The sequence below is a fragment of the Catharus ustulatus genome, chromosome Z, assembly GCF_009819885.2.
Source record: "Catharus ustulatus isolate bCatUst1 chromosome Z, bCatUst1.pri.v2, whole genome shotgun sequence".
Classification (NCBI taxonomy): Eukaryota; Metazoa; Chordata; class Aves; order Passeriformes; family Turdidae; genus Catharus; species Catharus ustulatus.
Genome location: NC_046262.2, coordinates 59,206,664 through 59,221,228, shown reverse-complemented (window position 1 = coordinate 59,221,228; position 14,565 = coordinate 59,206,664). Strand labels below are relative to the sequence as shown.

The 14,565-nt window shown below is 39.5% G+C and overlaps 1 protein-coding gene across 2 annotated transcripts in view; it reads left to right on the top strand.

The window, feature by feature from the left end:
* The window catches only part of SVEP1 (sushi, von Willebrand factor type A, EGF and pentraxin domain containing 1), a 122,316-nt gene that overhangs the window by 33,626 nt on the left and 74,125 nt on the right, over positions 1-14,565 (top strand). For both annotated transcript variants that reach the window (XM_033084849.1, XM_033084848.1), the window contains exons 4-6: positions 7,336-7,494; positions 7,740-7,919; positions 12,693-12,872. In XM_033084849.1, the coding sequence (XP_032940740.1) occupies positions 7,336-7,494; positions 7,740-7,919; positions 12,693-12,872 (519 nt within the window). The remainder of the gene's footprint in view (positions 1-7,335; positions 7,495-7,739; positions 7,920-12,692; positions 12,873-14,565) is intronic.

Below are 14,565 nucleotides of genomic sequence, written 5' to 3'. Positions count from 1 at the left end.
ATTTCCTACATATTCTCAATACTGCTGCTATGACCAAGGAGGGTGTTGTGCATTCAGTCATTGCTTTGCAGTAATCCTGTGTAAATGTGCTGGCCCCAAGCCTACCCAGAGATGCTCAGCACAGCCAGACCGCCCTGTGGAGAAGGTTCTTGTTGGCGTCCTAACTTTTACAAGCTGTGATGCCTCCTGGACTTGTATTTTTCAAGCAGGCAGATTGTTTTCCACATTGTGGATGCTTGCAGTACTAGGACGAGATGCTCACCTAAGAACAGATCTCCTTCCAGGCAACATCTTCTGCCCTGTGGGAGGGGATCCAAGATTCTCATTCGTATCAAGAAAAAGTTTTTTCTTCTGATAGTTTGTTATGACTGGTTGAAGTACTTAAAAATCTAAAGCTAAATCATCTCAAAGTGTCACAGCAAATTCTGCAGACTACTTGGCAGTGGAATATTTCAATTTTGCTGTCTGTAACCTCAACCATAAGGTTTGAATGAACCATCCCCTATATATCAGGCAGAGACAGCTAAACTTCTGAATTGTTTCAGCCTGCTGGCTTTGCTTGAGAGGAAATTTGTAGATCTACTAAGGAGATGAAGGAAAATACATCATATAGAAACAGAGACATCTAGCTTGTTAAATTGCTAATCATGTTGCTTTGAGAAGGGTGCTTAAAAAATACTGACAAAGAGCAGATAGATGAGCAGGTTCAATGCCATCTGAAATTAATGAGGAGCCCATGCTGGGGATAATAGGAGATATTAAAGAGCTGGAGAACATGCTACGGCTTAGAAATCTTTCCCTGATCCCTACACATAAGGGCGAGCTCAGGGTTTTCCTTTGCAGTCTTTTCACAAGTCATACATGTCAAATGTTTAACTAAAGCTACTTCCTTGCCTGTTTTTTGTAATCCTAGTATGCTGCTGCCTCATTTTGTTGTTGTTGCTGTTTTGTTTTTTGTTTTTTGGGGTATTTGGTGGCATCACACATGTTGGATACTGCAGAAAGGTGGATTACTGTATCTGCCAAAAATTTAGATTTGTTTTTTCCTTATCTTTCTAAAGGCATTTCATAATCACGATGTGGGCAACCTGACAAACCTACCATATAGAAGATCTTAAGAAAAATCATCTTCCTAGATAATAAAAGTGACAACAAAAGCTGTAATTTCTGGAGGCAATCTCTACAATAGAGACCCATCATGTGGAAAGTTTTAGAGAAGCAAGCTTAGAGATCTTCATGTGCAGGTCCAGTAATATGTACTTTAGAGACCATGATGGTCTGTAATCCTGCTGGCCCAAGCTGAAAATGGCTCATAAAGTGGTTGCAGCAAAAGCCAAGGGATGTCACCGTGAAATACATGGAGATGGCAGAGGGCTGGGAAGTTCCATGTAGCTGTGGCCTCCCATATGTTATTCATGTTCCACTGCAGAGGTGACTCGCACTTTAAGTGTGCAGCAGTAGCAGCAGCAGAAGGGGTTTTGGAGGCAGGAGGGAGTTTGAGCAAGACTGTGTGCTGGTACTGCAGGACATCCCAAACTCATCTTCTGCTGCAGCAGTAAGTATAGAAGTGTCAGGAAGTCTTTGCTTGGTGTGGAATGAGGATCTCCATTTCCTACATGACACCATGACTTGCCCTAATGAAGTGCATTTTATTTGGCAGGCTATTGTCAAAAAAATTCGTAATACCCCCTTGTTCCTACTGCTGCTTCTAAGCGAGGATGTGCCTGACCCTTAGACAAATCTGATCATGCAGTTCTTTATCATGTTGAGAGATGCAGATATGAAAGTAAAAAGATGTAGCACGATACTGTACTGTAATTTCTCCATATATCCTTAATTATTAAAGTTTTAATTTTGATTTAGTAAAATAACTAAGTTTTGTAGTCAGGCCTATTCCTGGTGGCAAATTTAAAACATGACTAATGGCAAATATAGCTACCAGAGCACTTTTTTCACACACATGAAGTTACAGTGATGGCTTCTTTTTTTTTTTCCCCATTGTTGCCAAGGCATAGCAATAATAGGTGAAGTAAAGGAGTGGAAGGGTAAAACCACAGCTCAGACAAGGGTAAACACACAGTTCAGACTGCAGCTCTGCCAGGACAAAAAATTAGTCAATTTCAGGTTTTGATTGTGGATCTTCCACATAACTTCCAAGAAATTACTGAAAACACAAGGAAGCGTATGTCCAATGTAAGAACCACACAACTGAAAATCGCCACGTCCAGTGTTTGGAGATTTTGTAACCTATGGGCTCCATTATTTTTAGTGAGCACCAGGAAACCAAGTAAAAACAGGTATTCGTGGTGTACTGTGATTCTGGGACAGGTCTGTTGAGTACCTGTCCATGCAATAAAATGTAACAAAATTAATTGCAGTATCATAAACACAAATAGATTAAATGACAAACTAGGCTTTCTTTCCTCATTGAAAATGTTTGGAGGCTGAGTTATAGGGACTATTGGAGATTTGCATCAAGGTATCATTTCATTTAGGCGTTGCGCTTTTGGGGTGAAAATGAGAATTATAGACCACAGTCATCAGAGTAGCTGTGTATCAATAGAGCTCAAGTTGATGCAGAAGAGAGCAGGATATTGCCTAGCTGATTCCTGCCATGTCCCACAAAAGATAAATCCTTAATCAGATCCTTCATTAGCATAAAGTGTGGAAAAAATGGTTCATTCCAGGGATTACTTAGTAAAGGTAGTTAGTAGGAGAAATTATGCATTGAAGAAAAATACAAAATCCCTCAAATTAATCTTTGAAGTGTGTGGAGTTTGAGTCTCCTCTCTCTTAACACTGGGATAATTGAAGAATAATTCCATTTCAGTGACTTATAGCATGAGACTAGTTGGAGAGGAAATTGAGTTTGCCTGCTCTTCCAGGATTTTGAAAGTTTTATATTTTTAAGGCAGAAATATTTATCCTTAAAATTTGTACTTGTACATTTAGAGGAAGAATTGTGATCCCGTGTCACAGAGTAGAGGAACCCTTGTCCCATGATCTTCACCTGTTTAAGTCCAGACTGGAGTCTTTATGCTGTTGTGGGGGTTCAGTGCTAGTTTGCTTAACTTTGCTGATGGCTTTAGTATTTACGGTTTTAAAAAAGTCAGACTGGATAATGCATATTAATTGTTTGGTGAATCTCTGAAATAAACCTTTATTGTTGTTGTCACTTTTACAATATTAAATTCTTGTGTGAAGATTAAAATGTCAGTTATTTCATAATTGTAGGAAGACAGAATAGAATTCCTACTGAATTTGAAAATCTGTTCTTTCATTTTTTAACAGCCTTTTCTAACAATCCGTGTTTAACTTCAAACATCTCAACACAGAGTTGTGCTGTCAGTATGGTTAGTTGACTGAAATGTTTTTATGTCTGCCCTGTGTGTCTGTTTCTAGCAAACCCCCATCATATTTCTTTTCTAGTGATTTCTTTTCTATGTGCAACTTAATTATAAGAAAGTGCACTCCATTGGTAGCCCAACATGTCATCAAGCCCAGTAATATTCAAAACCAGAAATCATGGCTGATTTTCTTACAATTTTTCAGTTAGTTATATACCCTAGGAGAACATATGTGAGGAGGAAAATGCATGAGGCATGCTGAAGTGACCAAGTATTACTTCATTATCATTTCTGGTCAGAAAGTTATTGCACTGTCCTTACTACAGAAAATAGAATCTGCATGTGAACTGTTGATGAATATCTGCCATTTTATGAAAACAGCTTGTTGATGACAACTTCAATATGAGCCATCTTTGTGTGCTTGGGGAATTTGGGCCTTGTGCTTATTTGTGTAAGAACACTAATCCCCACTTCCAGATACCCCCTAACAAAGAGGTAATCCTCTGGTGTAGCTCAGTGTTCACTATTCTGGTTTCAAGAGGAGAATTACATGCAACAAAAAGCATTTCCTTGCTCCTCCCCTAGCTTCTGGACAGAGAACAACATGGTTCACATGTGGAAAGTCACATCTTTTGTTGAGGAAATAATGTATGCAATGTGCACGTGAGTTTCATCTCTCATTAAAGGCTGACACTTCAAACTGTTTTCCCATTTTTAAATTCTTGCTTCTTTTTGTCACTCTTGACAGTGCCAAATTGGTGCCTGTTTACACTGGGGTTTATTCATACACTGTTTTGAGGCTTTTTACACCCTGACATTGTTGGAAAGGGGAAGCAAACCTTGAAAAAAAATTTTAATTGTTTTTCCTGATTAGCACCAAAGAATATGATCTTTCTCTGTAGTCAGTTTTTTGCTGGTACAGAGTCGATGAATGCATACAGCTGACTAGAATGAAATTTGGCTTTTCAGCTTTTGGGCTTTTGAGACGTGCTTGCCCCTTAAGCTCTGGCCTAGCTTCGAATCCATCACTGAGTCTAGACTTGGGTCATGCTGGCTGGGATGGGTCTGCAGTCTAGATGGGTCAAGTGTGGACAGTCTGGGGCAGATGATCAGGGCTCTGCTCATCCACAGCTGATTTGGGATGGTTTTAACGTGAGCTGTGGCCAGGCTTAACCTCTGTGACTGTTTCAGAAATGATGGAAATGCACAGGGAGCTTATGCTCTATTCTTAAACCATCTCTTTGACATTTCAGGATAGGCTGTGTGATCTCACACACTTGGAAATATCTCTGTAAGCCAGTGCTTTCTGGCAAAGACTCTGAATGAAACTTGGGTGGAGTTTTGTATTTTGAATATGTTTAGGGTGTATGTGGGATCAATGAGTGGGGATTCAGACTTGAAAAAAATTCCACATAAAATGCCAAGTTGGTATATAGTTCCACTTCCTGTAAAGGCAGTGATAAGCGTTTGAAACATACAAAAGGAATGAGGACATTTGGGAACACATGTTTTTCTCAGTAGAGACATTAATAACCATTTTAACAGTGTTATTTACCTCCTGCTGCTTGACTGGAAAGAGCAAATTGTAAGTGTGATTTCAGAATTAATCATTTTCTTCAAAGCCAGACTGATTCAAAGCTCTAAGCAAATTACTGGGTTTATTGTTAAAAATGCTCACATCGTAGGATGATTGATTACTTTTATCCCATAGTTCTCAAAACAGAAAGAGAAAATTGCTGCTCTTTTTTTATGTAAGGTGAGGTTGAAAGGAAGAGTGAAATTAGGTTTGGGGTTTGTTGGTTATGGTGTGGGATTTTTTGGAATGAATCACCTAGTTTAGATGTTGTTTTATATGCCATACATGGAAAAAAGAGGCTAATTTATTTCAACTGGCATATGGAGGGCAGCTCTGTCATAGAACAGGTCCCCTGTGATGCTTAATTTTCACTCTTTCCTGTCTCCTCTTGGATGCACTTCATCACTTTGTGCTGGATACAGTTTTTAAAAGGATGCACAGAGACCTTCACAAAGTGCCAGATGGAAATATTTCAGAGTAATGCCTCTGATACTCTGATCATCTAAAGCAGGAGAGAATATTTCAGAGACATGTGATGTCCAAAACAAGAATCTCTGCACACAACAAAGGAAAGAAGCAGTAGAAGTCCAAGAAGATTGTCTTGGATGTGAAGACTAGGTAAATTATATTAAAGGGCTTTTTTTTCCTCAATACTTTTCTGAAAATCCCAAAACAAAAATTAAAAACTCCCATCTCCAAATCTGTTTGGATTTTTCTGCCCTATTTCCTTCCTGAAATGCCTTTTTTTTGTTGTACTTATATCCCTTATTCAATAGGCATCATCATTGTCTCTTTAAAAGTGCATTTAAAATTCAAATTTGTGAATCCAGTTTCAGCACCCATACTTGCCTCTTAACTGGAAGCTGCTCAATTGCTTTCTTCAAAAAAAAAAACCACACAAAGTTTTCTGAAAAACCAACAGAAGTATTTCTCTGGAAGTTATCCAAAAAATCATCCTCTTTCTGGAAAGTGCCACCTGTTCATATTGGCTGATTTTTCGGGGGGGTATATTCCATACAACTTGGCTTATGAAAGTCAATTCTCTCATGACAGGTTAGAAAAAAGGAGAATGGATTTTCTTTCGCTTTTGTTTTTTGTTTTGTTTTGATTTTTTTTCCGAGTTGCCTAGAAAGTGGGTTTATATTAGCAAGACAAGAAGCAGAGTATTTTAGCATCTAAGTCACAGATTAGACCGAGTTGGTCTTACACCTACCAAAGAGGAGGTTGATGCTGCCACATGTCTGGACTCCAGGAAATACAGCTCCATAGGAGAGACCAGCTCTACAGGCAAGGCACACCTAACTGTGTAAAGGGGAAGTCACTTGAACATGTTCATGGTTATACAGTTTTTTATTCCATTCAAATGGTACAGATTGACTAAGGGGAGAATATGAGAGCCTAGCCTGCATCTGAGGGAGAAAATGTGGCCGTTTTGTTGACAGTTAAGTTAATGGAGTGAGAGTTTTTTTGGCTGGGTATCCGTGGTTTTATTGCATCTCAGAGCATTTCCTGAACTTTTCATTAGGACTTACGTTTTTCAGCACAAGTGTCTTTGTTTCAAGTGGTAATCTGGTCATCCAGAATGTCACTTCAGCAGCACCTGTTGATTAGTCACTTCTCTAATTCACACATCTTGTGAAAGAAAGACAAATAATTACAGTGATTTTCTGAAGAATAGAATTCAAGGCAAAGAGCAGTAAGAATCAGAACTATCAAGCCCATGGGAAGTTCTTTGGTGAGAAGTGCCTTTTTCCTATGCCTTTTCCCTGCCTTAGAAAACATCATCTGAATATTTTCAAAGCTTGTGTGTGTAGGTGCACAGAAGTAAAAATATTAAATGCAGTATAAATGAGTGCAAAGCCTTCAAGGAGCACTTGCTTTGATTAATTCCTTCATTGTTTGTACCTCTCACATTTTAGCACATCTGGTATATAGATTATATATACCATGTGACCATAACACATAAATCCAAGGCAGGGGGTTTTGCTGACTTGTATTAGCTTTTTACTATGAATCTGTATGCTTTAAACATCTGTGAAGTTTTGAATGTCAAGGATTAAGTCTGAACTAATTTCTTACACTTCTGAATCAAGAATGTCTTCATATGGTCTGCACAGGTTATGTCGGTGAAAATCTGGTGCGTCTTCTGGGACTGGGTTTCTTTTCAAGATGGTTAATCATGGACTTAATGTCATTCCCCAGACAGTCACTATAGATAACTCCACCAAGTCCGGTAGGCATTAGCTCAAACCTGTTAAGAACTCTGCAATACTTTAAGTGGAGAGTGCTCCTGCCTAAGTGACACTGAATATATAAATGAATAATGTAATAAGAGTAAAGCAACACACCTGAAAAAATATGCTAGGTGAAAGGTGAATGCCCTGAATTCCTTTTGCTTTCTTTTGCTGAAAGCTTGTCCACCAGGAACGTACAAGCCTGAAGGTTCACCAGGTGGAATCAGCACTTGCATCTCATGTCCTGATGAGAATCATACTTCCCCACCAGGAAGTACCTCCCTTGAGGATTGCACATGCCAGGAGGGATATCGTGCTGTAGGACAAACCTGTGAAGGTAAGTGTTTCCATCCAGGAACAGAATACCCCTGGAATGCACAATGCAGTACTGGGAACATTTTTTTATGTGGTTTTGCACAGTGAGAGACATGTCAAATTGCCTCCAAGATTTTCTCTGTCATTCCAAACCAGCAAAAATGCCAAGGTGCAAGCTGAGTTAGAAATTTTAAAAGATTGTTTTCCTTCAGTGGTCTATTGTACTCCAGCTAGTAACCACTTTATTATGGATGCTTGATTATTCAGTTGTTCACTGCCCTGAACTGAAGCCCCCTGAAAATGGTCACTTTGTCCAGAATGTCTGCAACAATTACTTTAATGCTGCCTGTGGAATCCGATGCAAAGCAGGATTTGATCTTGTGGGAAGCAGCATCCGGCTTTGTCAACCAAATGGGCAGTGGTCTGGATCAGAGGCTACTTGCAGAGGTATGTGTTTGAATTTTTTGTATTCTGTTGTTCATTCTTTACAGTGGTTTTCTTTACTCACTACATGGTCAGGTGTGCAGATCTGATCCTGTTAGCCCGTGTGTGAAAGAAAGTTCTGAAGGTTGGCTGCACCCCAAACACCCTGTTTCCTTCCTTTCTAAAAATCAGAGCAAGATTTATTAGATAGGCAGTCTTTTGCAAGTGAATATACCGTCTTTTTCCTGAAACCTCTCTTCCCCTCTGTCTACCTAATTTGTATGCATTTTTGTATCTACACTGTATAAATCCAGTGAACCTACCAAGTATTTAAATATGTAATAAGACCTTGCTACCTGGCTGTTCTAGATCGTCCACCACACTCAGCATAGAGGGGTGTTGCTGTTGGGAGACATTAACCATGGAAGAATTCAAATTTGCTTTCTTACAATTTCTTCTTACCAAAAAATAGGAACGCCTAGGACTTGAACAAGGCCTACAGAAGAATAAGGAATGACTGACAATACCCTAGAAGTTCACTAGAAAGGAATGTCAGCCAGAAATAAAGAGAAGGTGTGAAAGAGAGGAGACACCACAAAGAGCATCCTGTAAAACATTTTTTATGGATTTTCTCATAGGAACAGAGTTTTGCTTTGCTACAACAAAACTGCCTGAGGCTGGGTTTTTTGATGATTTAGAATGAAAACTGCAATCCCATGTAAATCTACCTGGTATGTCTTCCAAGGAGAGAATTAAAAAAAAAAAACCAGGTAGAAGTCCTTATCACCTCAACAGCCACAAGATGTAGTTCAGCATATTTAATTTGACTTGAATGCCATTATTCATTGGCAGCACATATGACATTAATGTGCTGCACTGGATGCTAAGAAATAAAAAGCCATACGTTCATTCTGTAACTCTTGTCGTGGCTTTGTGTTCAGGGAAAAGGACAGGATTGATCTTTGGAGGAATTAGCCCTTTATGACAGTACAGCATTGAAAGAAACAGCAATTTACAGTTCTGGAAGGAGGAATCTGAGCTAGACATCAGTTTCTTGAGACATTCTTTATATAGCAGTTTATTTCACCTTAGATTTGTAGGAACTTCCTTCAAATAATCCCATAAATCTTAGGTTTCCTTTTTAGCTTCCAGTGACAAGAGGAGAAGGTTTCAATGGAAAATAAATTGCTGGCCAGTATTGTGAGGGTATCTTCAGTAGCAGGACTGGGAGCTGTGGACGTTCCAGCAGTCAAAACTTAGACTGAAGATGCATGCTGCTTCAGACAGATTGGGATAGTGGGAAAGAGCACCCTCTGTCAAAGCTTCTGTCATACAGCCACTCTTTATGCAAAAAACTCTGAGAAAAGCTGCAGTGAGCCTCAAAGAAGGGATGCTTCATCTTCTCTTTCATGAAGGAGTGCAAGATTCTAGTGCTTGAAAATGTTTCGGAAGCATTTAAACAAATTCACCTATTAGGTGTGGGGGTGTGATCTTTCTTTAATGGGGAATTTGGAAAGTAAGGGAAAAGTCTGCATTGAGATACTGTCTTGATACTGAGGTGATATCCTTTGAAGCACTGGAAGGATATATTTTTGCTTTGTTTGTGCAATTGTCCATCATACTGAAGACGTCCAATTAAAAAAAAAAAAAAATTAGAAATCCCACTGTTACATGTGCTGGGTCTGCTAGTCTTGATTCACTCAGACTATGAAAGGGAGAAAGATCAAAGGCATGGTTTATAGCTGTCTTGTTAATCCTGAGAGTATTTTATCACATAAATTAGGAAGAGGAGAGTGAAGGAAAATCCCTTTCCACTGCTTTGGATTTTGACATTAAATACTCCTCAGTTCTTTTGCTAGCTAAAATCTGCTGTGCTATTAGAAAGTGATTAATGCAGTCATATGTCAGGCAATTAACAGTAACCCAGGAAAAAAAAACCAACTGCAAATCATATATTTAATCCAGAAAAAATGTATTAGGAGAAACCCCAGAGCAAGCAGAAAATACTGTTATTGTTGCTGCTGCTTTCACTGGCTTTATGGAAATGTTTCTTGGTCATGGAAAATGTGTTACTGATAAGAGGATGGATTGGTGTTTATGCTTGGAACCATGACCGAGCTAACATGGGCTCAGGTGCAGGTTTCTGCTGAGACAGTGAGCGTGACCATTGGAACACTTGAGGAGGTAAGAGCACTGCAGCTGTGCAGTCCTTTCAGAAGAAATGGCCAGACAGCAGGTAGTGAAGGGACTGCTTTCTCTGTAGGCACATTAACATGGACAAGAGTCTCCTTAGTGCTCTTAATTCGTTCAGGCTTCCTAAGTAATAGAGTTTGATAGAATTTGCTTCTTTCTACTGCAGATTGCTGAAAACCTTGAAAGAGAAGGGTTTTTTGTGTATAAAGTACATGAGATTCAGCTGTAAATATGTTGGGGTTTTTTTTTTACTCCCCCTACTAGAGTTAAGATACAGCATATTATGCAGCTGCTCTGAAGCTCAGAGTGCTTCACAAAATGAACATTTTAAGACAGCTTTTAAATACACTTCCTAAAGAATGCCTGTGTATAGGCAAACACAAGAGTAGTAATACCTTCAGAGAGTAAAGTGGTAATACAAAGTGATACAAAGTTATATTAGGTACATCTAGTTGGTTTATTTGCCGTATTTTTTATCCCATATTCATAGGTTTTACTACTTTTTTCCACTTAGGTGCCACTATAGTTTAAAAAAATACATTATTTAACATCTGTTGTTTGTAGCTTTCAGAGGCTGTGTAGTTGCTGGTAATTATAGACCTGGCTTGCATTTGAAGCAGCATTCAGCCTACATGCCCATTAATTAGTTTGAGGTGTCTAGTGGTGTCCACTTGTATGTAGAGTAAACAATTACTGGAGAAAGGAGAGGTTGCCAAGTTGGTTTCCCTTTGAGTGCGTTTGTAGAGAATCATGTTTTGCCTCCCACCTGGCAGGAGCAAGATTAGGTTAATTGGTGAAATCAGCTTCCCAAATCACAGCAGAGAAACAGCTTTTTGAAACCACCCATCACCAGAGGTTGCCCTCCTGCTGGCAAGGTAAACAGAAGCTGTGGGAAACAATCAAGTGAGAATGGCAGTCCTCTTGTGAGGAAGGGATGAGAAGCTGGGAGAGCTGGACCTGAGCTGGGAGGCTGGGATTTGCTGTAGCCTGGAGAAGACTGAGATTGGATCATATCAATGTATATAAGTATCTGAAGAGGAGGGAGCCAGGCTCTTCTTGATGGTGCCAAGCAATGGAGCAAGAGGCAATGGGCAGAAACTGATGCATAGCAAGTTCCGCCTGAGTGCAAGAAAGAACTTCTTTACAATGAGAGTGACTTGAGCACTGGAACAGACCACCCAGAGAGGCTGTGGAGTCTCCTTCACTAGAGATATTCAGAGCTGTCTGGACACAACCCTGTCCAATGCGGTCTAGGATGAGCAATGCATAACAGAGAGGTTGGACTAGGTATGTTCCAGTGGCCCCTTCAAACCATAACCATTCTGTGATTACCTGAGTTTAGGTGACAGTAGCCTTCGTGCCTTCGTGGTTATATAGTTGAGCAATCACACCGTTTGCCTTTATGTGGTTTCATGCCTCTTTTAAACATACTGAACAGTATCTGCCAACTTCAGCTGAGATCAGTTTTTAATCAGTTTCCCACTCATGTGGAGGGGACCAAGGACATAAATGCTGTAGCATGACATCCTAGCTGAAAAGGATCTGTGCTGAAAAGGCAGTACAAAGGAAAGAGGTCTTACTATAAAATCTTGGATTATGACATTGAAACAAATAACATAAACCCAGGTCATATCATTGCTATTTTTTTCCTACTATGATCATTCATCTCTTCTGAGATCAGCCTTAATTACAGAGGAACTTTGTTCTAGATTGCAGCATCAAGATTCAGTAGTAAAACCATAAAAAAATCTGATGATCACTCTTCACTTTCCTGCTTCCCTTTCTGCATCCACATCCTGCACAGGACTGCATTCTCCTTGGAATCACACTGTTTTCAGTGTTGGCAAGACATTACAGGAGAAAAGCCTCTGTGCTGAGGAGCAGCCAAGACTGTCTCCATGCCTGACACCTGAAAGGGTCTCTTTTGTCTCAGCAACAGCCTGATTTGTTCCTTTTCATCTCTCATGGACCTAGTGTACAAGCCTTCTCTGTCTATCTCCTCCAGCATGTTGAGCATCTTCTCTTCTGATTTGCTGACACATGTCTATGCTCTGTGAATACAGTCCAGAGTGCCTGGGAAAATTCCTGAGTACTGGGACACTGTCGTCCGACCTGTACATAAGGTCTTAGCCTGTTCCCTGGTATGTACTCAGCCCATACCAGCCTGCCAGCTTGAAATCCCCTGGAAAAATTCTCAGGCATTGTTGGAGACTAGAAACTCCCAAGAGCACACATTTTTTCACAGGATTCCATTTGCCTGCAGCTGTCCTGTTTTGAAGGCTGATGGATATTACCAGCTCAGGCCACACATGTTTACCAGATGCACAGTTAGTTTGTTAGTTTGAACTTATGTCAGTACTTAGGTGAGCTTGGAAGTGTGTGCCAAACCTCATACATTCTATGTAAGATTGTTTCAGGAAGAGGAAGATACCAAGCCTGTGAGAAATACCTACTCTGTACCAGCTCTATTCCCTAAATTTGTACAAACTACTGTAACTGATGCATAAGACAGTATCTCTCCTACCTCTGAAAAACTGAAAAAAGTAGTGTAACTCTACTGATACTCAGTGCTGAGAGTGAACTGGTGGTTTTTTCCCTTTGCAGTTCGAACATGTCCCAGACTTCGGTCTCCTCAAAATGGACACATTAATTGTTCAACAGCTGATGTTTCCTACAAGACAGTATGTTTTGTGACCTGCAATGAGGGCTATGAAATTGAAGGAAACAGCAAACTCACCTGCCAGGGAACCTCCCAGTGGGATTCAAAGGAGCCAAAATGTGTGGGTAGGTATCTGATCTAATGCTGTTCATGTTAGAGTGCAGCCTTTTCTCACATGCTGTTGCAGGTGAGAAATTCTTCATATTTTAGTAACTGGTGAAGCTAATGAAATGAGAATTTGTCTATGGATGTTTTATACAGGTCTTAGATGCTGGGAATGGGCAAAAGGATTTGTAAATGGAGAAAGTGGACAGATTATCATTTAAATACTGCGTGGACTGCTGACTACTGAAAGACTGCTGTGTCTGCTTAGTGTCAGACACTGTCACACAGTGTGTTGCAAGAAAAATAGAAGCAGTAGATCTAGGGATTAAATATTAACAACCAGCAGTTGGAGTTACCATCATAAAGCTAAAGTTGATCTGCAGGCAAGGACTAGCTTATATTAGCCAGGCACTATGAGTGCTGACTAAAGGTGCAGCAGCTGTCACTTTTGCTGGACTCACAGAAAAGAAATACGAGTTTACACAAGTTAGGAACTAAGCACCTCTGAGTCAGTATTCACAGGTCACACCAGCTATGCAGGGATAGGTTAGCCATGTACTGCTGTTCCAAAAATAAAGGACTGTATATTTCAGAATTGTCTGTTTAGGACTAGTGACAGGTATTGAATTAACTTCGAAAAGTAAGGTGATGAAATGCAGTTGAAATGCTTCCAAGCATAGACTGAAGAAAAAAAAAAATTACAAGTCTGAAGTCCAGCAATACAGAAGTTGAGCCAGTGCTGACTAAAGTCAGGGTGAAGAGTATGTCACCTGGATCCAGTAAATGCAGTGCCAGTAGGGTGACTTCACTTGAACCTCTGACTATTTCCTATTTCTTTACTGTTTTATTACATTCTTAAAAATGTGGACTTTGTGTGAGACAAGCATAAATTTCTAACTGTAAGTACATTCTCTGAAATTATGAAAATAATCCACAAGAAATAATTGAGCAAGACATTTTGATAAGAGATCCTAATCTTTCTTCTGTTAAAATCACTGGAAAAACTTCAATTAACTTCAAAAGGAAGGGACCCTGAAATCCAGTTGGAATATTATAATTAGAAGATTAACCATATTCATCAGTTGAATTCATCCCTCCTAGCTTAGCATTTTAATTAATAAAATCCAGCTCTACTCTATCAGAAGATTTCTTCACACCATGCAATATTGCCTCCATTCCTGGATTACCCATGGCAATATCCTATTTTTGCTCAGTCTGAAAAATCTAGTGAGAAAGTTACCTTTGATTGTCAGAAAGGAAAGAGCTTTAGCTAAGAGTGAAGCATCTCTTGCTGCTTCTTGCGGCTGCTGTTTAGAACAAGCTTGCCAAAATTCTGGTTCAATATAAATGTAAGGAGTTTTATTCAGGGAAAGCTGTAAATCAGACCACTGATATCATATCCTCCTCTTGAAGGTTGAAGCTACCCTTTGTACCCATTTTCTGAATGATGATCATTATCATGGGGGTATTTTTTGTTTATTTTTAGTCCAAATAGCTTCTAACTATTATTTACAGTCTGCTATAGAAAAGGTACTGGAAATCCTGCTGTATTTAGGCATTTGTAATTGATAATTTATTCATTACATATCATTCTATTAGAAAACTGAAATGGAGTTGTCTTCAGTCTGTTACCTTGAAACAGATTTCTTGGACCTCAGGGTATCCTTCTAGCTGTTTTTCTGAATGCCTTTCAGTCTGATTGCTCATCAGTGC